The following is a 26,137-nucleotide window of genomic DNA, read 5'->3' on the forward strand; positions in this document are numbered from 1 at the left end:
CACGAATGGTTCCCGTGGCTCTTAGAGTGGTTGCACAGGGGTATCGGGTAAGCGGCGCTCATCATTGTTTGATGTAGTTGCGGTGGTGTCGCAGGTCTGGAACGGGTAGCGGAGGAGTTGATGGGCCGTAGGAGATGGAAGCAATATCAGGACACCCTGTACAGCGGTACTCGCAGCAGCGAATCTGTGACGGCACAGCCCCACCACCGGCTATACCCGGCGTTTTCGTCGTCCTGCGACCCAGTGTCCGGGAATTTGGAACAAATTGGGCCGCGTACGCTTCATCCTGCGTCATCCTCGTTACCCGCAACGATAACGACGACAACGACGACTGCATCAACGGCAGCAACGACGACAACGGCGGCAACAACGGCGACGACGACGGGCCTGGTCAAGCAGGACAGCCTGCAGAGGCATCCCTTGCAAAATCACCACCACCATCAGTCCTCGGTCCAAGATCACCACCGTCACTATCAGCAGCAGCAACAGCAGCAGCAGGAAGAGCCGCGTCGTCTGAGGCCGGACGAGGTAAAAGTCGAGGTTGCCGAGGACGAGTACGCGAACGGTGTTGCTCGAGAGGGATCTTCGACGAAAACTACGGACACGTCGACGGCGACAGCGACGACGGTGACGACGGCGACAACGGGACCGAGTATCGCTACCATCACCACTACCACCAGCACCGCAACCGGCACGATAGCGACGAGCATCGCGACGATCGCGTCGGCGAGTACCGCGGCTACCATGACCACAGGAACGACCACGATTCCGACAACGAGGCGACGACGCAAACGCCGACAGAACGACGGGGAGGCCACGGACGACAGAGAGGACGACGAAGAAAACGAGGAAGAGGAGGAGGGAAGGGGCCAGAACGAGGCGGAGAAACGGCTGAAGCTCGATCAGGATGCCGACAGGCCGATCAGCCCTCTCCGAAGAGACAACAAGGATCGAGCGTCTCGGGATTATCCCACTGCCAACGCCACCGACACGGAAGGGACCAAGGTTCGTATCCTTCCTCCTCTAGTATCTCACACAGCATCCTCTCCGTGTCCTCTCCAGTTGCCCGCTGATCCAGTGCGCCTACGAACGAATAAGGAGGAAGAACTTTTGTTGCAGGAACGAACGGAAGAAGTCGCGTTGGAGCGACCACCGGTGACGCAGGGCTTGCTGAGAGTGAAGAAGGAGGAGGAGCTGCAGGAAGTGCCAGGTTCTGGAGGCGGCCCAACGATATTGACGACACCGGCTTCGGATGGGGATGGGACCAGGTCAGGGTTGCCGTGTCGGGAGGTTGATGGAGCCGGTAGGAACACGGTGGCGCCGTTTGTTATTGGAGGCCGTCGCACCAGCCCACCGCCGGAAGACTGGAAGCCGTTGGACAAGTGCTACTTTTGTCTCGATGGCAAGCTACCGCACGACGATCAACCACCCCTCGTAAGTATAGCTTTCGAAGAAGGGTCGCCTTCTTGCCCGTACCACGTGAAACTTCAACTTTGTTTCACGTCGCCACGCGTCGTCGCGCCGCCGTGCCTCCGGTTGCGTAATCGCTCGGATAGCATTCGGTAGCCGGGGCAGCCGAAAGTCGCAACCGACCCCTCCGCCGTTACGCGCACGTCAACGTTCAGTTTTTTCCCATCAGCCGCAAAACCACTTCTCACCTTCATTCCCACACCGCCCGTAGCTTTGATCGCTTTGACGCGATGCGACGCGACGCGACCAGGCGCCCTTATAAAAGTTTCACGAAGGTGGCCCGCGCACGGCCGGCCGTTACCTTCTGAAGGAGGAATCTCATCGGGGATTCGATCTGTCCTCCGCGTCTACGAGAACATTCCTTTTTCCATGATCGTTTCTGCCCTCCCACGCCGCTGGTAATCAGTTCCTTTCCGTGTGTTTCGTCGACCAATGACGAGCCGGACGAACGTATAACGTCCCTCGATGTCGCGTTCTGCAGAGTCCGCAGAGCGACAGCAGCAGCAGCTCGCGATCGGCCGAGTCACCGATGTCGGTCCAGGTGGACCCGATGGCAGCATCCGTGGTCGCCGCGGCTCTCAGCGGTACCTATCCCACCTTACTGCCCCAGTGGGTTCTACCACCGAGGGAAGCGCCTCTCGTCGGGGTGCAAGCTCATCAGGACACCGCGACGCCGGTCGACCAACCGCTCGACCTCTCGGCCAAACCCAAAAATTCTCAGGTACGCGTACCTTCTGGCGTGGGTGAATCTTCTCTCCAGAATCATAACGATCGTCGCTTTGTCATGATATCGCGCTTATGTCGACGGAACGACCGATCCAAGGGAAACGGGATATCACCCTTAGTCGATTCTATCGCGAGTCTTAATTCTATCGTTTCCTTTTCTGTCACAGGACAACAACATATCTCTATTGGAGCAACAGAAAATACCTCTAAGGATGCCAGCAGGTATCGACCCCAAGAGTATCTACAAGTAAGTAGCTCTCGTCTTTAATTTAACTTTGTCCGATCGAAACCGACAAAGGTAGGTACAGCTCTACCTCGCGATGCACCGATCATAAACAGATGTCTCTTCAGCCCCGCGGTATACACTTTACGGTGTCCGTTGCCCGTTGCTGTCGTTTCGATAGCTGAAAACGACTGCGGTCCCCGTCTTATTAAAATTCGTTAGCGGTGCATGGCAACTCAGGAGGAGAAGCGCGTCGATTCGTGCGAGTGTTATCGCGCGACTCGTTTTACACCTCGTGGCGAGGCGAAGCTACCTCTGATATAGGTATTTGCATTCCGCGCGAGCAAAGGAAAGTGTTGTTGATCGCATTCCGCGCCGTGTGTTCCGTGGGATGGGGGGAACAGATTCGAGTTAAACGACAATTTAGTGGACAACCCGGTGTCAGGCTGAGGGTGATTGTACTCTTCACCGACGCAGCCACTATCGCTTTAATGATTGAACTTGCCGCGTATGCGTGTCTATTATGCAAAAGTTGTACATATTATTGAATGGAAGCCGCGGCTGCACGCTGGTTCGAATCTATGATGCAGCCGAACGGGCTGGTAATTAAAAACTTTTCCGTTCTGCCGTCTGCTTATTTGCAAATTTTTCCGGCCCGCGTCTCATTGTTTGCGATTCCCTCTACTCGTTACGAAAATTTCCTCGAAAGTCTGTAATCATTTTTTGTTTCTGTCGCTGGTTGGTCGGGAAACGCCGGGCGTTCAGGCGCTCACCGTTATCCGCGGATTAATCTCTTCAATAGAATTTGCGCGTCGGTAGAATTATCGCGTTCCCGCGAACGTTTATCCGTTTGCCAAACGAAATTGCGGTGTTTCGCTCGGTGCGAAGCGCCCCGGCCCGTCTGTATCGGGGTTTAGCATCGCGCCCGTTCCAAAGGGTAACTCGAAAATTACAAAGAGAAACTTTGCGTTCCGAATCGGCCGTGAAAGTTAATCGAAGATGAACGGAAGAGAAATCGGAAGACACTCGCACGAAATTCGCGCTAAAATCGACGCGCTCCCGTGAATGGGTGTCGAAAGAGCGAGCTTTCGTCACCATCGCCCAGCAGCGTACGTCCCAACTTTTACATTCCTGGCGGAGTTCAATGGTTTCTAAGTAAAAACACGGGGAACGCAAACGTAAATCCAAAGCGAGATAAGCTTCTCGAGTGTCGCAGCCATTCGCGAAAAGTACGTTGCGACGGTCGAACGAGCCGCGCGAGGGGTAGGGAGGAAAAAGAGAGAAGACGAATAACGCGGAGAGTCAAAGTCGCGGAGCGTGTCCGTACGTTGCCCTCGTGTTTTCGCTGTTTTCCCCGCGGAACATTTTGCGCGTCAAATTTTTATCGTCGTCTATTATTAGTCCATCGTAATCTGCACCTCCCTGACACATCCAAGGCACAAAGTACCTCGCGTGTGTCGTACGTGTGCCGCGGCGCAAGTAGGATCGAGAGGCGAGGAGAAACGCTAGAGAAAAGAAGATGGGACAAGAGTTCTCGGTTCGCGCCGACGCATGCGCGCCACCGTAATTAACGATAAGATAGCCCGCCGTCGAAACCGCGCCAGCCAAGTCGAAATTAGAAGCTCCGACCATCCACCGAACGGCAATTTACGAGCGCGATGTTGACGTAGAGTTTTCGCGAAAACGGGGAAATCCAGATAACTCTCGGGTTCGAGTTCGCTCGCGAATCTTTATCGGTCTTCCCTCCATTTGCAGCGCTGCAATCAATTTTATCTGAATCCACGCGCTAAAGTATATAGGTACCTGCGATACCACTGACGCGCTTCTAATCGCTTAGGATGCACGTGTAATAACCGAGAAATAACCTTCCTCGCGACTGCTCGGTGTCGCGTTCGCGGTTATTAAAACACTACCGACGACCGACGACCGATAGCCAACGCTGCGGGACTCGGGCGGGGGCCGAACGGTCGAAATGCACTTTTATCAGCTTGCACTGCTGCCCGACAGAGAATAGGTCGACGAACCCATCGGGGGGCCTACAGTTCCTGCGAGTCACCGGCGAGGAGGGGCAGGGGTGCTGCGCGATGAATTCTTACGGTTAATCTTATCGCCAAACAATGAGACGAATCGCAATAGTCGTATAGCTGTCATGCTCGCGTCACTCGCTCCAGTCGGTCAATTTTCATCGCTGGCAATTCGAGTGCTAGGTAAATTCCACGATAACGCGGCGGAGTAAAATGGTCGGGCAAATTGTGTGTAAGAACCGGGGCAAAATGAAGGGATTCCAACTAAATTCGAGCCATAAATCAAACTCCGAGAATGGTTTAATTGCATAACGCCTCGCAGCGAATCCCCCCCCCCCCCGCTATTATAGTATACCTTGTCCAATTTCGTAGCTCGAATTCGTTCTAATGCACTCGTACGCTGGAGATCAAAGTGTTAACGAGACACTGTTGGATCGATTCGCTTCTCGTGCACAACACGTGCGCGTACCACGACGGCCACGTGGCCGTTGCGTACAAACCGTGGTGCAAGTTAGCCCGTGAACCAACCACCTATACACGTGAGCCTGCGGTACGAAAACTACCAGCTACCCTAACTTTGTTGCGGTCACGGTTTCCAACGGACAACCGTGCCCCGTGGTCAAGCAATTACCATATACCTACGTACACATTCGTAGGTACGGTCTATGGGACTTGAATTCAAATCTCTGGACAATTTGCGCGCGAGTTTTTATCCCTGCCATCCTTTAACAGAGGTGTTTGTCGGTGCATCCAGGCGAAGGGAGAATCGAAGACGAAGTGGAAGGCGAGGAGATAATGCGATAAACCATATGGAATGTTTTAGTTCGTGTTACCGCGCGAAACCGCGTATGACCGGGCCGGTAGCGGCTGTGGCGGCGGCAGCAGCTGCGGCAGGCGTCGGTGGTGTCCCCGTGGTGGGTGCCGGGGGTGGCCGGAGGGCCTACACCGAGGAGGAGCTGCAGGCCGCCCTCAGGGATATCCAGAGCGGCAAGCTTGGCACACGAAGGGCGGCCGTGATCTACGGAATACCGCGTAGCACCCTACGCAACAAGGTCTACAAGCTTGCGATGGAGCGCGAAAGGGATGCGTCCCTGAGTAGCACCCACTCACACCCTCACGAGCCCGGCGCCCCAGCCACCACCACCACGACCATCACCACCACCACCACCACCACTACTACTACTACTACAACACCACCAAATACGACCCAAAACGCCTCCGCGACCACTCCGCCCCCGCAAGTGGATGAGGTAGGTTTTGGGGACAGAACAAGAGAAAACGAAAGAGAGAGAGAGTGAGAAAGAGGGGGAGAGGTTGCGAGAAAGACGATATTATAGAGAACAAGCGTGATGATACAACGATATATATCTTGATCCGTGCTGTTGTGGCTGCCGTGGGCGATCGGAGATACCAGCCGATACGTTTCTAGAGAGAATTGAGAATTGGCAAGTTGATTAAGATTTAACGAGACGAGAGTATGGCAGGTGTAGGGTCGATTAAGGAACGCTGGGGAGAGCGTGTAGATCAGTTCGAAACCACGCTTCTTCCGGCACCGGCGCGGTGGCACGAGTTTCATTCTCGGTCACTTTCAGTCACCGCAGTCTCAAACTTTTCCACTTGTTAGAATGTCCGATAATCGTATCAGTGACGGTAGCAGGAATGGTTTTCAAGTTCAAAGGAATTCTACCGTGCTCCGTGCCTCTTTATCTGATAATGTATACCTAATACTTTCCAGTATTTACTAAACACCGCCGCGTTTCAAGATGCAAACGCCCTCTCGCAGAAACTTCGGTACATTGACTTTCCTCTTTGACGCACTAGTGTTTGATCGCGTACGTTCCGCCGATTTGGTTAGAAGCAACCGTATACGGCTCGTCTCAGCTTTGGCACACGTTTCACCGTCATTAATTATAAGTTATCGGACGTTACGATGAAAGATTACGGTCGATAGAGGAGGTGCTTTTTCATTACGCATCCAAGGGCAACGAGATATGAAACAGCTGGGTGATTACGGCGAGAAGGATAGAAGAGAGGGGGAGAGATGGATCGCGATAATTAATTCGCGAATAAATATCCGCCCATTTGTATCTAAGTGTGGTTTTGGTTAGGAAGAACGAATGGAGCTTCCCCAAAACATACCTCTGCCACGGTGATCGTGGAACCTGCGTGGACCGATCGCTCGTAACGAGGCGCGAATGTTCCGTTTACCTTCGCCGTAGCTGGGAAATTCGTCTCTCATGTTCATCGAAAGACGAATAATATGTGCAACGGAGCCAACCAGTCCGATGACTTGACATGCGAAGAAGTGTCGGTTCACGCGGCTCCTGATCGGTCGCCGTGATGCTCAGTAGTGTCGAATGTTTTTGCATGGGCTGTTTAACTTTTTTTTATCTCACTATTTGTAGTTTAACACACGGCCAGTTGGTCTTGGCGAGGTTGCAAGACTCGAGGTAAGTTTTCGGGACGATCGGTTCGAGCCGAGAGGAATATTCTTCTTGGACGCGATCTCGTGCTCAAGTTCGTTGTCACGAGTACGCTTCTCTCAACCTCGACACTGTGCATCCTCGATGTGTTTGTACAGACGATCGAGCTTCTGCATTTATAGTTGCCGATTCTTTTGGGGGCAAGGAAGTGTCAGGATGTCGCGCTCGAGTTTTTACAAAAATCTACGTGTCCGTATGATTTTTTACACGACGCCGTTTCTTAGCAAGGCATGCACACGGGTGGCGTGGCATTGCGTGGCTTTTCCCAGCAACATCATTACGGAGACGACGCACGAGGGCTAATTTTCCAAAAGCGTCCAATGCTTCCGATGCTTGCCGCCAGTCTCGAGCGATGCATGGTCGATGGTGCAATTTTGGGAAATTAATCGTCGACCGATTAATCGGTCATTAAGTTTCTTTTTAACGGTGTTCTGCCTGGTGTCGTTAGGAGAAGCGCAGATAGTTTAGTTGCCGTAGATCTTTTGGTTTCAATGCATGCGCCAGAAATAATTTTGCCGAGGTAAGTGTTGGTGTGTAGCATCACGGGCTCTTTTTACTTATCAGGGAGCAAAACACTTTCAAGCTGGTTCTCAATTTTCGATCTTGCCCTTCTCTTTCTTTTCGCGCGGGAATTAGAATAACAGAAAGAAAGAGAAGACTTTGCCGCGAGTAGAAACGAAACGATTTATGTCTCTATTTATTTTTCCATTTTTTTTTCTGTGCGTAACGCTTCTTTGCGAACGAGTTCTTTCTGGCAATTCCTGCATGACGCTTGGTCATTCTGCATCTGACGAGGAGAATTACTTACATGGACAACCGACACCGTTACAACAGAGACACACGCATACAATAACACAGTAGAACGCCTCTCGATGAAGTCTCAATGGCAGAGAGTTGTTGTCGAGAAAGATTTATCGAGTCTCGCGATGATGATCGCAATATAGGATGACTTTCCTCGAGAGGACATTATTGCCAATAATCCGTATTCAAGTTTGTTCCCCCGGCCAGGGTGTGCAGAAAACGCTAGAAAGAAATATTCTTAACAGGTCGACGACAAGGAACTGTCCGGAGCGGAAGAGGAGAAAGAAGTGGAGAAAGCGCTACTGAAGCCGCTGTTGTCCTTGGAAGATCTGGTGAGGTTCTCCGCCCTCGAAGGGAGCGGCGGAGATTCCCTGAGAACTCTGCTTCAGCGAGGACAGGAGACGGGGACCGAGTGGCCTGGTCTCGAACACGCAAATATCGGTCCGTACATACAAAAGATGCTTGCAGCGGCTGCACCCTTCAAAGGTAGGCAACTCGACCGTCGATGACAAATAACCCATTAGGTAAATCGATCGGGTCTTTTTTGCAACGATTTAGTTTCCAGCTGAAAAGGCACGTTATCGATGCACGTAGCAGTATGATCGAAAAGGTCAGATCCGCGTCTGTCGTATCGAGGGATGTGGGTTATTTCCGGTGGACGTTAGACCGTTTCATTCGCTGACTGGGCAACTAAGTAGTCTCCGCCGCGCCGCGTCGGCAAGGGCTGAGACGAAAGTCGAAAAGTGTATTAAGAGCTGCTAGGTCTTCGGAAATCGATAGAAGCCAGGCACCAGTGGACGGGTCGGTGACACTTTTTCCACCTTCTGAACGGAACTTCGTTTAAGCAGCTTAAACAGTTCTCAGGGGCTAATCCGGGATTAAGACAAATGTCCGTAGGCGCGACGAACCGACAAAATCGTATTCCCTAACAAAGGGAGTATCGCGTGCGTCGCGAACCGTCGCGGAAACGCGCTCTTCGACTTCGACTTCCCCTGCCTTCATTGCGCGGAACCAACGTTTTCTCCGCACCGCAGGTATGGAGACGCAAGACTATCGCATTCCAGAAGTGATGAGAAGGCTGATGAGCGAGGACAAGAGGCTAAACAAAAGCGTGAACGGGGACCAGTCGCAGCCGCACCATCAGCAACTGCATCACCAGCAGTCCCACTCGATGCATCCGCATCCGCAGACCCAGCAGCAGCAACAGCAACAGCAGCAGCAACGCGGTCCGATCACCAACGACGACTTCAATCCCAACATCGAGGAGGAGGCGAGCGACAGCGCCCAAGGCAGAGCGATCCTGAAGATTCCGTCCTACAAGCCTGCGAGCACACCGGGATGCTCGAGCAAGAACGGCGAACCAACTTCCGCCGCGTTCGCGCAGGGGTTCGCAGCTGCAGCTGCGGCTGCGGCCGCGGCCTCGGCGTCGAGTCCGGGTCTTCTGGAGCGAGCCAGCCCGGCGTTCTCCGGTACCAGTAGCCCGACCAATTCGCTCGTGGGGAAGACGGTGGCCGTCAACTTCCGCGACGTGATAGCGAAGAGCATCAGCGTGAAATTCCAAGAGGGCCAGCCGGTCGCCACGGCTGGAATGGCCGGATGCCAGAGCTCCGGTATGGTGCAGTCGCAGCAGACCATGGTGACGGATCCGAGTCCGTTCAAGAGAGGCCGATACACGCCGCCTCAGCCGGCCTCGCAGCACCAGCAGTCGCAGTCCAAGCCGCAGTCCCAGGATGCGAACAAAGCCAAGCCAGCCACCGGTGGCAAGGGAACAAGACCGAAACGCGGCAAATATAGAAACTACGACAGGGACAGTCTCGTCGAGGCTGTGCGCGCGGTCCAGCGGGGCGAGATGAGCGTGCACCGCGCAGGCAGCTATTACGGAGTTCCGCACTCCACCCTCGAGTACAAAGTTAAGGAACGGCATCTGATGAGGCCGAGGAAGAGGTAGGTTCGTCGATGTTCGTGTAATCTACGAGCTTGCTTTCTACTCCGCTTTAGCTTACCTCCTTCTGTTGATCTTTTCCAGGGACCAGAAGCAGTCGGACGATAAGGCGAAAGAGACTGCGGCCACGGCTGCGGCGGTGGCGGCCGCGAACATGCGACCGGGTACAGCCGACAAGAAGCCGCAACTGAAGCCACAGAAACCGTTTACACCCCCGAGCGGCATACCAGGGCCCAACGGACTGAAGATGCCGCCGTTCATGGAGGGCATGGCCCACTTACCATTCGCGCCGTTCAACTTTTGGAACCCAACGCCGTTCATGCCGTCGCCGTTCATAGCGGGGGCGCCGAACGTCCCGACGATCCTGCCGGAGCAGTACTTCGCCACCAGCAGGATGCGGGGCTTGCAGGAGCAGCAGAGAAACGCGACGATGGTGCAGCAGCAACAGCAACGGGACAGGGACGGAATTGGTGTGGCCGCGACCACCACGGAGTCAGCCGGGTCGTCGAATTCGCGTGGCACGCCGATGACAAAGTCGTCGCGAGAGGTGGCGGACAGCTTGTACGACGGTTCGGGAGCGAACGGCAGTTTCTTGGACAGCTTGATCAGGTCGAGCCTCGAGACGGGAATACCAAGGGACCAGCGGACGATGACGGAGGCGAGGAGCCAGCAGCAGTCCTCCTCCCAGCAGCAGCTTCCGGAATCGATGAGGAGTAAAGCGTTGATCGACCAGCTGTGCAGAAACTCGAGGCGAACGCCGGTGCCACGGATGGCTCAGGACAGCAGCGAGGACGAGAGTTACAGGGGACCATCGGCCGCGGGAAGGTCGGTCCCGGAAAGGCCGGAACGCGTGCCCACTGTGGACCTCAGCCCATCGCCGTCGGAACGGGGCCGCGCCGACGACGGCAGCGACCGTCTTACTTCGCCGCCGACGCCTCTCTCGATCTCGAGAACCGGGAGCAGGGATGAGGACAGTGTTCGCGACTCGAGGATCGACCGTAGCAGTAGGGAGCGCGAGGTCCATAACGGTGGGCAGGATGATCGCGATCGAAAGACTCTGACCATTCAGCAGCCGCAACAGCAGCAGCAGCAGCAGCCGCAGCAGCTGAATAACTACCCGGACTTACTCTACGCCGTATCAACTGACAAAAAAAGTGCCTGTGATAGTAAGCTTATAGTAGATCATTCGAGCCAGAAGACTCAACAGCCGCAGCAGCAACAGTCGCAGCAGCAGCCGCAGCAGCAACAGCAGCAGAAGGAGTACGCTGCGGTGGGCGGACTGGTTGTGCAACTGCAACGGGGCTACAATACTGGGAACAACAGGTCCGGTGAGCAGACCAACAGTCAACAATCGGCGGAGCAGCGCGGCCCCGTGATCAGTATGGAAGACTCCGTTGAGCAGTAGAGAAAAGTCGGTATCGTTGGTATCACTAAAGTATAGAGTAACGAGAGTACGGCGAACGGTCCGTGTACGATAAGCCCATTGCCGCCCAATGCTACGGCGTATCACGCACCGCGTCGCCCTTATACACCACGGATGGGAGATTCTCGCTCGCTATCCCTCTTCTCCCTCCCATTCCACCCTCTGTTAATCTCTTTCTCTCTCTCTCTCTCTCCCTCTCTCTCTCTCTCTCTCTCTTTATTTCACATCCTCCTCGTACAAAGTTCGGCACTCTCGTCGTTTTCCCTCCCTTTTCCACGTGGACTGAAGTGATCATCCGGTGTGTCTCTCGCGATCATCGTCGCCGAGAACAAACAGCCGGAAGTATGTATGAAGCACAAGACGTTGCGTTTGCTATGAAAGCAAACGCGACCGTTTCGAGGAGAGGGGCGTGAAAGGCGAGCACCTCCCTCCGTTGGTGTCCAACACAAGGGACGATCGAAGAACGCGAAATGTGGCACGAAACGGTAGTAGCCCCAGTAGCCTGACACCCTGCCCTTTCCATTCCGGAAGCCCCTTGAACGTCGCGAGGCAAGTTCGAAATAGGAAACAAAACAGGGAACGAAGAAACGTGTACCTATGTATCACGAAAACGCGTAAGCGCTACCCAACCAACCAACAAACAAACCAACCAACCAACCAACCAACCAACCAACCAACCAACCAACCAAACAACCAACCAACCAACCAACCAACCAACCAACCAATCAATCAACCAATCAACCAACCAACCAACCAACCAACCAACCAACCAACAAATCAACCACCCGTGAACCCACTATTATTCCATCAGTTAAACGTATCCGGTACTCGATCTCCGTCCAGCTGACGGTAGATCGTACCGGAAGGGAACCCTTTCGACTATGGCGATATTTCGATTCGGAAAAACGCAAGGAACGGATACGAGGCGCGATGCGACGTTACTGTACCGAACACTCGCTCACCCCCCATACACACCCACGTACACGCATAAACATTGAGACACGTTACACACGTACCTACATGGACGCCTCTAACACCCCCTGGGTACGCAGAAGCGCCGCGGCGCGACCCAATGCGATATCCTCGCGAAAATACTAACGGGGAACACGTAAACGAGCAACACGTACCTAAATATGTAGTCCGCGTTCGAGAGAAAAAAAAAAGAAATGAAAGAATACAGTCCTACGCGTTGGGTAGGAGCGCGCGATGAAGCGATGGAGCGATGAAATCCAGCGAGAGGGTTGCCCGGCCGACTACGCGCGCGAGAACGTTGGCCGCTACCAGACTTCTGAATCGCGAGAGGACACACGAAAACAAATTGCCGACGCAGCAACGTATTTTTTCCTCTTATCGATGTAAAACTACCTAAATGCAAACTTATTACCTACTACTAACATTACTTAACTCGTAAGGAGCAACATAATTATATAAGGGATGATATATTATATATATACATATATTTTTGGTCATTACGAACGTATGCGAAACGAGAACGAGCCAAGACTTTTGTTGGCGCGCGTATAGGTGACGTTTTTTCATAATGTGCGACAATATTTCTCTAAATCTCGGTTATTTCGAGGCTGGCGTTCGATAGAAACGCGTCCTACGTCTCCGAATCGGGTCGCACGCAGGAGTGATTTAAGGACGGTAGGGAGGAAGGAAGGTGTTGAGGAAAACGGGAGAAAATGGTCTTGGTCGATGAGCGACCGCGTCAGAGATGAAAGAATTAGCTGAAATCAATCGTTGCTTGGTTCTATCGGATTAAAAGGGAATGCGTTATCGGGCTGTTCATTGCGGGATTCGTGGAACGCTCTGCTTGTTAAAGATATTTAGTTTCAATTCAGTTCTCTCATCGACGAAGATCGTTCGGTTCCATGAAACTTGGGGTGGGAAGCTGCGACGGGAAGGATGGATAGAGGGAGGATGAAACAGCAGTCGCGTAGGCTTATGAAGGAATTTCGAGGGAATGGATTACTGCGTAGGCGCGCGCTTGCTCTCGCCTCGGTTGTCTTTTACCGAAGTAAGCTGAATATTTTCTTACGCGCGGCAACGCCCACATTTTGATACGAACGCAAATTTTCTACCGCGTAGAGGAACAGAAGCAGCGACAACGGCGGTATTCGTAGTATTTCCTCGCGAGGTGAACATGCGCTCGACCATCAGGACTCCATTATTCCCAGTCTTAACTATTGCCTTTTCTTTTTACCGTGGTTGGATAGCTTGAACGTAAAACGATCGAAGATTTTCGTTCCTTTTCGATTTTTCTACAACCCGCGACCCTAAAAATCGATCGTGCGCGTTTTCCTGTCGAGTTCCGAATCGACCGCCATAGTTCCCCGGGGAATGTATTAATAGAAATTTCAATTGACGGAGCTATAAACATCTACTCGTAATTTTTAAAGGTTTTATCGATCGTTTCGACGACGACGTTAGCCAGGTTTAGGGAGGCTCTCTGATTTGCTAGGATCAATCGTAAGGTTGAATAGGAACGAGGGAACCACGAAGAACGCCAGTCCTTCCTGTTTTGACTAATTTTTTCTCAGGTTATCCATGAGCGTCGTGCGCGCGACTATCGAGGTATCTTCTCGTAATTTCGATTAGAATTCCGTTCGACGGGAGATCCTTGACTAGATGAACACGTTGAAAAGAAGTGGCGATTTCGTCGTTTCGCTAGTTGTAGTAGCTGAGCAGGCCGTTGGACCAAGACGAAATCGACGAAGGCCGATTCGAAGCAGGCTGGTTCGTTCGTTAGCCAGAGCACGCGTAGGAAACGGATCGCGCGAGAAATACAGCGAGGTTCCACGCATAGTTCCGCGGGCCACGATTTTCCGTCTTTCTCGAGTGCCGAGAGGGAGGATTTACAGTAAAGTTGGTCGTTTAAAGGACTAGGACAAAGGAAACGAAAGGATAATCCACGCACTCATCTCACGACTCTCCTTAAGTAAAGTAACGACTGAAAGACTCTAGGCTGTACATAAAGTATAAGGCATGTATGTTCGGTGTTTAAAAAAAAAATGCAAAAATTCCTTATTAACGCAAAAAAAATTATACCTTACGAAAAAAAAGTAAATTGTGTAAGCAAGGCTACTCTCTCGGTGTTTTTTGGAACTAAACTTAAAATTTACCCTAAACTTAAAGCAAAAAAACCGTGAATTTTATGAGATAACTCTAAAGGGAAGAGGAAGGGGTGAAGCGCACCCACGCAGAGGAGCGCGTCGGAAATAAAAAAACAAAGCAAGTTATTGAGTGTAAACGTTAAGATCTCCTTAGGGTTAAAGCGAGAAAAAAAAAGAAGAAGAAGATGATGATGAAGAAGAAGAAGATGAGGCTGATGAGCAGAAAACACAAGCGAAAAGCAAGCACTAATCATGATTGTGTGTAAACGTAAATTTAAACCTTCCTTCTACCCAGTGTCCACTATATCACCCCTTTCTAATCACTCACCAACCGACCACCCGCTTCGCGTCAAAGTGTAAATCGTTCGGTGTGATCTTAACTACTCGATACCTCGAAACAAAAAATACCTTTTTCTAAACGTTCAACAGGCACTACACCAAGAGAAAGGAAGGATATTTCTTACACTTGTTCCAATCACCTCCCCTTACACCCTGCCCTTCTTTCCATCCCGTCTCCCTGTTGCCCCTCGTTCCTGTCTAACTTTTACTCGCACCCCTTGTAATCGGGCCCTCGCCACCTCCCTTCCCCCTACCCCCCGCGAAAACCATTTCACCGATACTCCCCAGACACAAGAATTGCACGATATACCCTTCACGAAAGATTTATCGTTAGATGTGAAAAATGAATATTTATCGTGCGGATGATTGTAAAACGTGCGTACACTATAATCGTCGTTAATTCAATTACGGTTACGAAGGTATACGTCGCGACGTTCGATTCGCGTTCGATGACCAGGAGTCGGTACCCGTCACCCTCGACCCATAACGCCTCGCGTTGGCTATTTTTCACGGCTTTCGCGCGACAGGAACGAGCACAGCGGCTTGGACGTGGCACCGGCCAAAACGCGTTGACGAACCCCCGGCGCGGGGTAGAAATCGTGGTTTCGGACAGATTCGTGGGACATTGCAGAAATTCTTCTTTTTTCTTTTCACTTTCGACTCGTCGACTCAACGCACAATCACCTCTCGAGAGACAAATTCGCGCGACGTAACGCAACGGTGACGGAAGGGGATCCGAGCGCGTGCTTGTTCGGAAGAACGGAACCTCCGGATCCTTCTGGCTCGACGATGACAGCACCGACTCCTGTACAAATGAAGCACGCGAAGGCCAGGAATCTCGTCCTTGTTCGGCTGGAACAGGAGGATTGGGTCGCGACAATTTCTCAGTGACACAGTCGCGTCAACGTGTCTGCCGCAGCGATTTCGAGTTACGAGATCCGGGGGTGCGTGTCGCGTTTACGGCTCGACGAGTTCGGAGCTTCTTTTTCCCTTCCACGGAAGGGAACGGGTAGCGGGTAGAGGATGCGCGGGCAAAACACGCGCGAGAAAAGCCAACGCGTTTTCTAGAAAGATGGTTCTCTATTTTTGCGGACGAATATTTATGTAAGGGAAAATTGGTAACGTTCTGTGATTCTAAACATTATCGGTCGATCGGAGAAACTGTCCATTGGTTGTCGTAGCTTGTTCTAGGAAAATTTTCGAGATCGAAATTCGTTGCTTTCTTCTTAAAAGAAACGTATGTAGGGATTCGCGTGGAGTAGTAGGTGGAATACAGAGGACGCATAGGCTAGGGCAGATATCGTTGCCAACGCGACTGTAGGAAGAGTATCGATTTTCGTTTTTCTTTTTCTTTCTTTTGGGGGGGAGACGGCGGGATCGGGATGCAAGATCGTATTCGCGCGAAATTAAAGGACGTCCGGTTATCCAGCGTCGCGGAATCGGCTTTATAACGAAAGTGGCACGCGGCTTTTCCCGCGGAGGAATTCGAAAATTCGCTCTCTCGGCAAATCTGAGGCGCGTAGGTGGCGACGGCAGTTCGCCTCGGCAGATATCCGGCCGTCTCCCTGTACGTCGCGGGCGATACGCTAGAAACTATCCGGCGAGAGACGGATTGGTCGAAAAAACGGGGAGGAAAAGAAATCTTTAAGAATTAAAAGAAGATATATTATATTAAAATATCTGTGATGTAAAAAGTAACAAAATTTTGATGTATATTTTTCACAAATTATTGTAACCAGCTAGTGTATATGTATAAGATTACGGATATAAAGAAGAAAACAAGATACTATTGTAATTACGGTGTGCGGAGACAAAATGACGAGTAAGGGAGAGCGAATTGAAAGCCAACAAGTAAACAAAGAAACAAAAAAAAAAATAGAAAACAAATATGAGGAGAAGCGAGATCGCGAGATTACGTTTATCCACACCGGTGGTCAGACGGGACCAAGATGGCGGGCATCGTTCGGAAAGTCGGGCCCAAAGATTCCCGTTTTTTATCATGCTTTTCCTGCTTTTTCCCCCGGAGACAGAAATTTCTCCCGCCAGCGCGCGTCCCCTTCTATCGGAAGGCACGAAGGAGACGTCGCGGTGTGTTTCTTGAAACGCAAGTCCCCGCCGAAATCATAGTCACCGATAGCGCGAGCCTTCGTTACATCCTTCTATCTCTCTGACTGTTTATCTGTCTCGCGGCATCGAAGGATAAAGCTACGTAGATACTTTCGTGAGAGTCGAGTTTGGAAAAACTGGAAGATTTGGTCCGATTGGCCCTGAAACGGCTCAATGTCAGCTACCTCACAGTGTATCGTCACGTTTGATGTACGGTTGGTGTAGGGCGTAGGGCGTAGGGCGTAGGGGGACGCTCGCGTGTCTCGGCCGCGAGAGGAAATTGGATGGCCGTCCGTCGATGAAACATTTCCGGAAGCGTTCCTATCGTTTTCGTGCTGCCACAGAGACGCTCTGCCCGTTCGCTCGGTTCTCTTATTGAAAGCTAACTCTACGTACGTACGTATATACGTGTTTTGTTTCGAGCGCGATAAAGCGTCAATCATTGGCGAGAAGCTCGCGCGTAAAATAGGGATTCCTTAAGCCTCCTGGCGTCCAATCGAATAAATTGAAAATCACAGTTTGCCCTTAGCTTCGACACTTTTGTTCGAGCGTTCATTGTTAGACGGCCGATCCGGGAACCTCGAGCGAGGGACACGCGAGCTCCCGCGGGATAGGGTCGCGTAGAAATGGTCTAAACAGTTCCAAATTGTGCCTAAGTTTTGACGTTACGTTTTTACGACTCGCAAGCAGAACGAACGACGAATGTAATGCCGCAGCAGCAAACAGGAACTTTAGTTCGCGGGTGGGGGTTGTTCGAGGGAAACGGGTGGCGGTGAACAGAGGATAGGGACAGAACCGAAGTTGGACGACTTTTAAGCTAAATTTTGAAAAAAAAAAAAGTATATTATACCTCCGTGTACACGTTCCAGGGCCGTCCGGCCGCCATCTTGCGTTCATTTTTACGTTCCGTTTCGTCGAATAAGTGCAATTAGGTACACCAAAACCCTACACACGGAGAAAAAGAAACTACACCCTCCCCTGTTCACTCATCACGGTACACACTGTCATACACCGAGTCACACGCATCCACACTTGTACACACGTACACGTAAACAAAACGTCGATGAAAAGTAGAGAAAACGAACTGTTACGCGCTAGGTTACCGTTTTTTAAATTCTATTTTCAATTCACGCATTCTCGAATGTTGGGATTTTCGTGATCAACGAAGAGCTGGCCTGTCGTTCACATAGGAATACAAGCACGGAGACGCTCACACGCGTACACACACCACAGAACACCGAGCACACACACACACAGGCGCCACACGAGACAAGTGACACGTTCCAGGTTCACGTACACACACGCGCGCACCCACACGCATACAGGTACACTAAGAAGCCGACGTCGATTCGACGGTAAAAAACGACGCACCGTTTCGACCGTTCTCGAACTTACGCGGGCTTTTCTTCGAGAGCAGCGATCCGATATAACGATCGGTCGGTGCCCTCGCAGAGGAATCACTCCGCGCCGATGTACACGCATACGTAGATCGACCGATGCATCCCATTGAAAAAACCGTTTAGAATCTAGAAGATACATACCTGGCACGTTGAATCGAGTCGTTGTAAATTTGACAAAGAGCGATGTACTTACGTAGCAGTTTCGGCGCCCAAAGTTCAGCTGGTTCCCTTCGCTCGCGGGGGTGCATCGGTGAGGCGCGGAGCAGGGGCGCGTTGATTCGAGGAAAGGTGGAAAGAGATTGGAGATAATCGTGGACACCGCATCGGACGGTCTCCTCCGTGGTCGGTGGAGAAAAGCTGGTACCTTTCTAATTGGCTTTAATAAGCTCGTAATTCGTAGGCTCTAGTCAGAAGATGACTCTAAAACACGACGAAAGTCGTTGTTCGTATACGCGCGAGGTATACGACACGGGAACTTACCGATTTGTGTTCAACGGGCGAACAAGCGGGGGCATGGGTGCGAGTGATGCGAGTTAAGTCGACGAGTCGATTCGACGTCCGGCGGCTCGACACCGACACACTGCGAGACTTCTAACGCGTAGAAGCGTGACGCCGCGAGGCGTCACGGATGTTTGCGAAAGGGAAGGAAGATAAATAGATAGGGTAGATAGATATACGACGAAGAAATTGGAAGATTTGAGCGCGAGAATGGGAAGAAAGAGCGAGATGGGGGAAGCCAGTGCTGGACCACGCCTCCCGACACCCGGCCGAGTCGCGGAGTCTCCTCGTGTTGCGACTGACAGCGATTTCTTTGCAGAGCTCTCTCGCGACAGCTGGGAATGAACGAGCTACGCGAAATCATCCGTTCTCGCTGCCACTCGAAATGCCTTTTTTCCATTCTCGAGCACGCTGTAGCGACGCACGGCTCGCCCCGCGTCGCGGAGAAAAACCGACAGCTGCGATCGGTCGATGATCGGTCGGTCTTTTTAGAGGCTATCGTCGGGGACTGGAGAGGATCCTTCATTGAACTTTTATAAAATATTTTATATCGTTGCGCGATTCGCCGTCATCGACTGACTGACTGACTGCTCGTTAGCAACTATCATCGGCAACCGGTTCATTGGCAAATTCATTCCGAAATTGCGAGAAGGAAGTGAAAAAGAAAGTAGGAGGGAAAAGACGCGCGCGATCGCTGCTGCGTCCGCGCGAGTGGTGAAAACGTCTGATTGTCAGCATTCGTCTGAGCAAAGGTGTATTATTCGTCCATCAAAACGTGATGTATTCTTTAAAGTACAATTACTTCTTGTTCCATATACGAATCGAAATTACTTTCATGTTCCTATTTGGAGGTTTAAAGAGCGAACACTGGGTCGGTCTTGTTTGCCGTCAGAGCGATGCGTCCTGGTCGGTCGCGGATCTCATTTCCGCGATGCTCACGGGCCAGATCGGGGGGGCGGATGGGTTTCGGCACTGGCTGAGCCTAGGCATTTCGACTATATAGTAGAAGTTAGGTAAATGGCGCTGGTACTACGTAGTTAGCATCGGTAGTACTCGTAGTTTGGCGCTTTAGTTGTTTGTATATCGTGTTGTTTCGTTTCTTTTTGGTTTTCTATACTGTCACTGTGTAAGCCTGGCCTGGCCTCGCCGCGCATGCCAGCCACACGGAGAACACCCCCACGGAGGGTATGTCTGGTGGCAGAACTATCCAGATACGGGGCAAACCGCAAGGATCAAGCCACACCGATGGCGCGAGCCCGAATTGGGGCAGTAGTCGCGTCGACAGAGACGTCTACGGCCTTCCACTTTGGGCAGCTGTGCATCCTTCAATGGCGTCAATGGGAACGGAGCGAGAGGCCCCGAGGTGCGAGAAACGTTCTCCTTACGACCTCCATCGAGCCTCGGGCGTGTTTATTTTCCCACGTCTCTTCTCGCCGATTGTCCCGCCGCTCGGCACGTGCTTACTTTACGTCTGATGACTGAGGGCCCCGACTTCTCGTATTTCGCTGACCACGCGTGTCGAGATTCTCGAGATTGCCGAGCGAGTGCAAGAGAAATAGGGGAGTGGGTCAAATCGGGCAGGTGTGAAGGTGGACTGGTCTCGAGCAGTGCGTCGGGACAAGGACGTGAAAAAAAAACCGGGCGAAAAGAACGTGCCGAGGCTCGGTTAGGGCTCGTACGGTCGTACGTCTAGCTCCTGTGGAGCTCTCGCTCAGTTTCCACCGATCCTATCGGTTTTCCAGCGCGAGCAGTGTCTCTGCCGCTGGGTATACGTATCGAGGAACCGGCCGGGAATCCTTGCCCGATTTCTGGCCGTGCCTCTCGTCGCGGTATCATGCGAATCCGCGCGATGAAAGGCATCCTATCGATCCTATCGCCGAGTAATTATTATCGTAATTAGAAACAATCGCGTGGCGTTGAAAACGATTGGTTAAATCGGCTCGTTAACGGATCCTCGAATAACGGGACGACGGTGGTGGCTCGGTGCTTGTCAATCAATCAAACTTGTCTGTACCAAAATCACTCTGGAACGCACGCACCGGAAATTCAAAGTACGACCAACTAGTTACGGACCAAGTACGCTGAACTGCCGGTGAATTAATCAAAAGCCACGCGTCCTCGCGACGCGTTACGTATGTATACGAGAAAATCTGTTGGAGGAGCCGACCGTGCTCCCGTTTTCCCGGTTTTACCAGCGTGTTCTGTCGTCGGGGATCGCGGATGCCCGGCGAGGCCAGGCGTATTCCGATACGCCACAAAGATTTTTAAAGTTTAAAGTAACCGATCGCAAGCGAAAGAGGTAATTAAGGTACAGAAGAAAAAAAAAAGATACTATGAAATCCAACCGGATCTAAGGTCCCCACGTCCCGGTCCCTCCGCACCCCGACTAATCCCAATCGGACAGATCCGCCATCCATCCACACGAGTAACCCCCCCTCTGGACAACCTACAATGGCAAACGCTCTTTGAGAAATTCACCCGCATTTCCGACCACACACGCACACTCAGTGACACGCTAAACCAATGCCAGAAGTAATAACAGTACACGCAGTCTGCTTTCTACAATACATACAGCTACAACAATATTGCAGCCTCCCGATACCAGTCGTCTCCTTGCAGTTAATAAAAGGGGGACACGCTCGCGACGGACGCTGCCCGGCTGGCTTCTTGGCGTCGTGCGAAGGCCTTTCCAACCCCTGCCGTCGATCCCTCGATGCGAGTCGAGCGTAAAGAATCGGGGGTCGAGTACTCGCGACGCGCCGACAGCGCGGGGACCGCGAGAATTCGCGGCAGGAGTAGCCGGAGGATCGACTGGACGAGGAGGTCGATCGACGGAAACGCAGCCGAGCTTGCCGACCGGTAACCCGTCGCAGAAACGTCCGATCGTGTTCCCGCACGTGCCGTGGGTTGTATACTCACCCGGGCACTGAGAACAATATAAACCCGGCAACAACACACAAGCAGCAACAATAGACATATCTCTCTGCCTCAACGAGTCACGTCGCGATCGTTACACACGCGATCGCCGTGCGCGTTCGAGCTACGACAAATACAGCTACTAAATCTCTACATCTCACATAATCCAGCAGTGATCAAAGCAAATGCAGATGCCACGAAGAGCAATGCAGCAAACAAAACGGATCGCCCGGCGCCCGACGCCCTACGCTCCCGCGCGTCCTTTTCGCGCCCTGTGTCCCGCGCCAGCCTCGGCGTTCATCGGCTCGCCGATTCGATTCCCATCGGACCGAGGAAACGCGCCGCGGGGCGATCGCGATCGGGCCCGGGCGAAAGTCCCCTCAAATCAAAACCCGCAGTCAGCACAGAATGTAAACGATAAGTGCAGAGGAAACAAACTACTATATAGTAAACAAAAAGGTATATATATATATATATATATTATATATTATATATATTATATATATTATTAATTATTATTATTAAACATACATAAAAGAATATTATTAATAACGCAAAGAAGTACTATATTACTACTATTATTAATTATTATGATTCTTATTATAAATTTAATGAAACAATGATAACATTCCAACCGTCAATGTGCCACACGACTTTTTATATGCTCTTAAAACAAAAAAAAATGATGAAGAAGATAAAGGGAAACGTTGGTGATCGTTGTGGAGCAGCGCGGGGGGAGGAACGCTCGAATCGTGGCTGTGAGAAAAACGCGGGCGGGCTTGAAGCTTGAAGAGAAAATAAGGGAAAGGGCTCTCGGGGCGAGTTCCCCGAGACTTTAGTTGGACGGTTCTTTTACTCGGTAAAAGAGTGATCGTTGCCATCGAGACAGGCGAGTCCTGATTATCGGAGGCGGCGCAGGTTGTGCCCCTCGACGAGTGGGCATTTCTGTCGGTTTCACTTTCAAAGTACGTAGTCGAAGGGAGAACACTATTTTTCGTTGAGTATTTGTGGGCTTCTCCGCATCGCCGGTCGGCGAAGAGTTGATCGTGATAGGGCATACTTAATTATTTGAGGGATTTCATTCGCGCTTCTGAGCGCACCCGCCAACGACGAGACTCGTTCAATTAGTTGCTCGTATTAATTGCTGTTGTGGTTGTCATTACTATTATTACTATTATTATTCAGGTTATTAAGATTAGATATGTTTAACGTCATTAACGGCTATATTATTACTTTCATTATTGCTCCTTCTATGACAATTATTACCATTATTTTTTGCCATCGTCATAAGCATTACGATTACTATTATTACTATTATTCTCGGTAGAGGAGTCTGTCAGGCATGCATTTGCAATAAAAATACAGGCAGGCGCACACGCGCGCGGAAGTCATTTTCACCACAATCGTGGACGTTTATTTCTATTATCAGCACCGTTTACATTTTACATTTCGAGAAACAGACAAGCAAGTAGTCAGGCGCGCGCGCGTGTGTGTCTGGACAGGCGCAAACGGAATCGTGCATTTGTTAATAGATTAATTGACCTTAGTACTTATCGCTGTCATCATCGCCGCTAGCATTTTCGTTGTCATTATGCCCCTGAATGGTTGCCCTAATCGTCGTTACGATTCCTCATCATCCTCGTCCATTCTAACCATCCGCATCGTCATTATTGTCGTCGCGCAATCGTCGGGGTTATCGGTTAGTTTTAATTAATATCCCCGATTACGCGCAAATAACGATCGGTTTCTTAAATGCGTACCTACGCTCTACCGTAGCATGTCTTTTTCTCTTAAAGGTTTTAATCAGCGCGAGGCTCGCGGGCCCGAAACCAACCCAAGTGCAATTCGTAGTCTTTTGTTTCTTGTTGCTTCTGTCGCAGATTCCGCTCCCCATTTCTTACCGCGCCTTCCACGCGCAAACGGCCCCCATCCATCGTTAGCTTCCTCTACAAACCCGAGGATTTCTCGAGACTTTTCTCAGCTGCGCTTCTTTCCTCTCTTGCGACGCGTCTTTCGCTCAAAGTACTTATACAGCTCGGGGAACGGAGAGCTAAACGTGCGATTAACATACGTACCGATACGTGCACGGAGAAAGGGAAGCATGAAAACAGGAGTTTCTTCGTTTCGTCAGCTTGTATCTCGTATCTCGATCGTTTCATAAATAATATAAAGTGGATCCGTACAATAGATCGGTATAGATGGTTAAAAGCCTCTCGACATTCTTTCTTCTATTCGCATTCTTTGCTCTCTTAGGCTCTGTGTTGGTGCACGTCGATCAGAATTATCAAAAGGACAGAGGGAAGTCACGTTCGATCGTTGGTTCTTGCCGGTATTTCGGTCATTCCACGATCATTCCGCCGCATTTATTTCCTACCGCGTACATACATAGATACTCTGGCTTCCCGAGCAAGCACAGACGATCGCCGGAAGACGGAGAAACGGTCGAACGGTCGTATAAGTTGGAAGTTGAAAGATCGACCGGCTGCGGAAACGAGCGTGTCGTAAATACATAGCAGGAATGCCCTTTTTCGCGGAGGAAGTACGTTTGCGCTGACCTTTGTGGTGCTTTTGGGGGTGGAATTCTTGGACCGTTGGCGCGTAATCTCGTTTCTTTCCCTTATTTTCTCTTCCGTTTCGCCGAGGGCATTGCAAATTTCTTAGTATTTACCATCCCCGCAGACTACGTGGCAGTTACATCGTAGATTTAACGAAAAGTTCTGTTGACATTCCGCGACGGCCTGCGTTCCGTGGTTTTTCTCGCCGGTTTTTCTCAGCCAGCGGATGCAGGGGGGTGGGGGGTTGGGGGTTGGGGCGAGCGAGCCCGCGCTGCTCCCGTCAACGACGAGGGCGCGAGACCACCGTTAATTAACCGTAAATTTAATTTGGGCATAAATCGCGCAAACACCGACGCGGTGTTTGCCTAGCGTCGGGTAGAAATCGACCTTGTACATACCGCGTAGACGTATGCATCACTTTCTGTAAACTGAAAAACACGCGAAACACACGCGAGACACGTACATACACCACAAGCCACTACTACAATGCTGCGATTACGACACGATTACTATAGCCCCATCGTAATACTGTTTCTCCCTTGTTCCGAGTTTTCAACGGTACACAGCCCCCCTGCCCCGCCCCCCTCCCCCATAAGAAACCGCGAATTCGCGACGCGAGCATCCGCGCAGAACCCTTCTTCGTCTCGCGAGGACCGAAGTGATGTTTCTTTCCGGGTAGAATCACGAAGGAACGTAGACCGTAGGCAGACAGCTAAGGAACAAATAAACACCCGTCGAGTACGGCTCGCGCAGACCACTAGCTCTAGGAATCGCTAGAGAATTCCCGATTCGTCACCCTCCAGTTCCCTGCTCCCAAACCACTCGTTCAACACTCGTCTGATCGCAACAGAGCCAGTCTTATTATCTTGTAACGTAAATGGGGCAAAGCGTTAGAAGTTAGGAACCGCGGACGCTTTCCCGCGACGCGGCGTGTCGTTCGAATCCCGCCCAGCGGAAGCTTATTTCGTAGGTAGTCCCGCGTATAGAGAATAGAGACGCTAAGTTTCCAACGGTATCGTATGTACGGTGTATTTCCGATGCGCAAATCGATCGGTTCACGGTCGACCGTCTTCATTCCCCGGCCCACCCCTCTACTCCCACGTCCTAAACGTAGCCGACATTAAGTTTAATTCTCTCCCCCCCTCCGCCAGCTCATCCACAAGCATCTAACCGCTCGTACAAGTGCGTACAATGCAAGCATAACACGTAGACGTTTTTGCACGCGTTGTAAGGGTATATAGAAAATTCTTCGTACCTTCGCGATCGGGCCCCAGCTCGATCGCAGGCCCTACCTCCCTCCCCCTCTCTCTCTCTCTCTCTCTCTCTCTCTACTATCTCTACCTCCCCCTCTCTCTCCTTGTTTCAGCCCTGTTTCGTTAAGCGGCATATCTCGTAGAGTTAAGTGACCCTTGTGGGGCCCGAGGCGCGCCGATGGTCCGGCATTTCCCCGCCGATTTTCCGCGAGAAACTCGCCCGAAACGGAGCGACAGACTTTGAAGCGTGCATCCATGCATTCCCGAGTACCGAAACGCTACGGTTTTAAGTATACGTCGAAATCTGGATCCGAGGTGGCCCTCGGCCCCTTTAGACATAACACTTTCTCGTAAGCTCGAGCAGAAAGATCGTACGTAAAGCTGACAGACAAAGGACACGAACTTACCACGCAACACCCACCCACACACACGTACACGACTGACGGAACAAATATACCGAAATACACTGCGACAAAAAGGTAACGGTCACGTACGTACAGATGCACAGGCAAAAAAGAGACACACGCGTATACACGTTCACACGCAACCACAGACACACACACACACACACACACACACAGCGCGCGCGCGCGCGCATATACGTTTCGTAACGAAGTATACAGTCTTAGCGCAGTGTTTCATATAGTTAGGTAGGAAACGTCAAGAGAATATTTTTTATATTCCACATGGATTTTACAGTTATATATTATCGTTTCGTATTGAAAGGGAGGAGTTTAAGGCGCGTCCAAAGCGTTACATAGATATATAAATATAAATACGAGACCTCTCGATATACGTGTCGCCATTTATTGTTTACACCGCGATGATTATATATCGATTATCGGTCATTCTTATGGCGGTA

General features: G+C 51.3%; 1 protein-coding gene across 4 annotated transcripts in view; it reads left to right on the plus strand.

Annotated features, from left to right (window-relative positions):
• Eip93f (Ecdysone-induced protein 93F) overlaps nt 1–11,781 on the plus strand; it is a 73,573-nt gene extending 61,792 nt beyond the window's left edge. For 2 of the 4 annotated variants that reach the window (XM_076821778.1, XM_076821777.1), the window contains exons 3-10: nt 95–1,005; nt 1,120–1,434; nt 1,952–2,191; nt 2,364–2,443; nt 5,267–5,693; nt 7,973–8,213; nt 8,762–9,671; nt 9,754–11,781. In XM_076821778.1, the coding sequence (XP_076677893.1) occupies nt 95–1,005; nt 1,120–1,434; nt 1,952–2,191; nt 2,364–2,443; nt 5,267–5,693; nt 7,973–8,213; nt 8,762–9,671; nt 9,754–11,074 (4,445 nt within the window). In that variant the 3' untranslated portion in view covers nt 11,075–11,781. Of the gene's footprint in view, nt 1–77; nt 1,006–1,119; nt 1,435–1,951; nt 2,192–2,363; nt 2,444–5,266; nt 5,694–7,972; nt 8,214–8,761; nt 9,672–9,753 lie in introns of all 4 variants that reach the window. The other 2 variants (XM_076821779.1, XM_076821780.1) reach the window with 2 other exon arrangements.
• Nucleotides 11,782–26,137: the final 14,356 nt, after the last annotated feature.

The sequence above is a fragment of the Andrena cerasifolii genome, chromosome 10 (assembly GCF_050908995.1).
Source record: "Andrena cerasifolii isolate SP2316 chromosome 10, iyAndCera1_principal, whole genome shotgun sequence".
Classification (NCBI taxonomy): domain Eukaryota; kingdom Metazoa; phylum Arthropoda; class Insecta; order Hymenoptera; family Andrenidae; genus Andrena; species Andrena cerasifolii.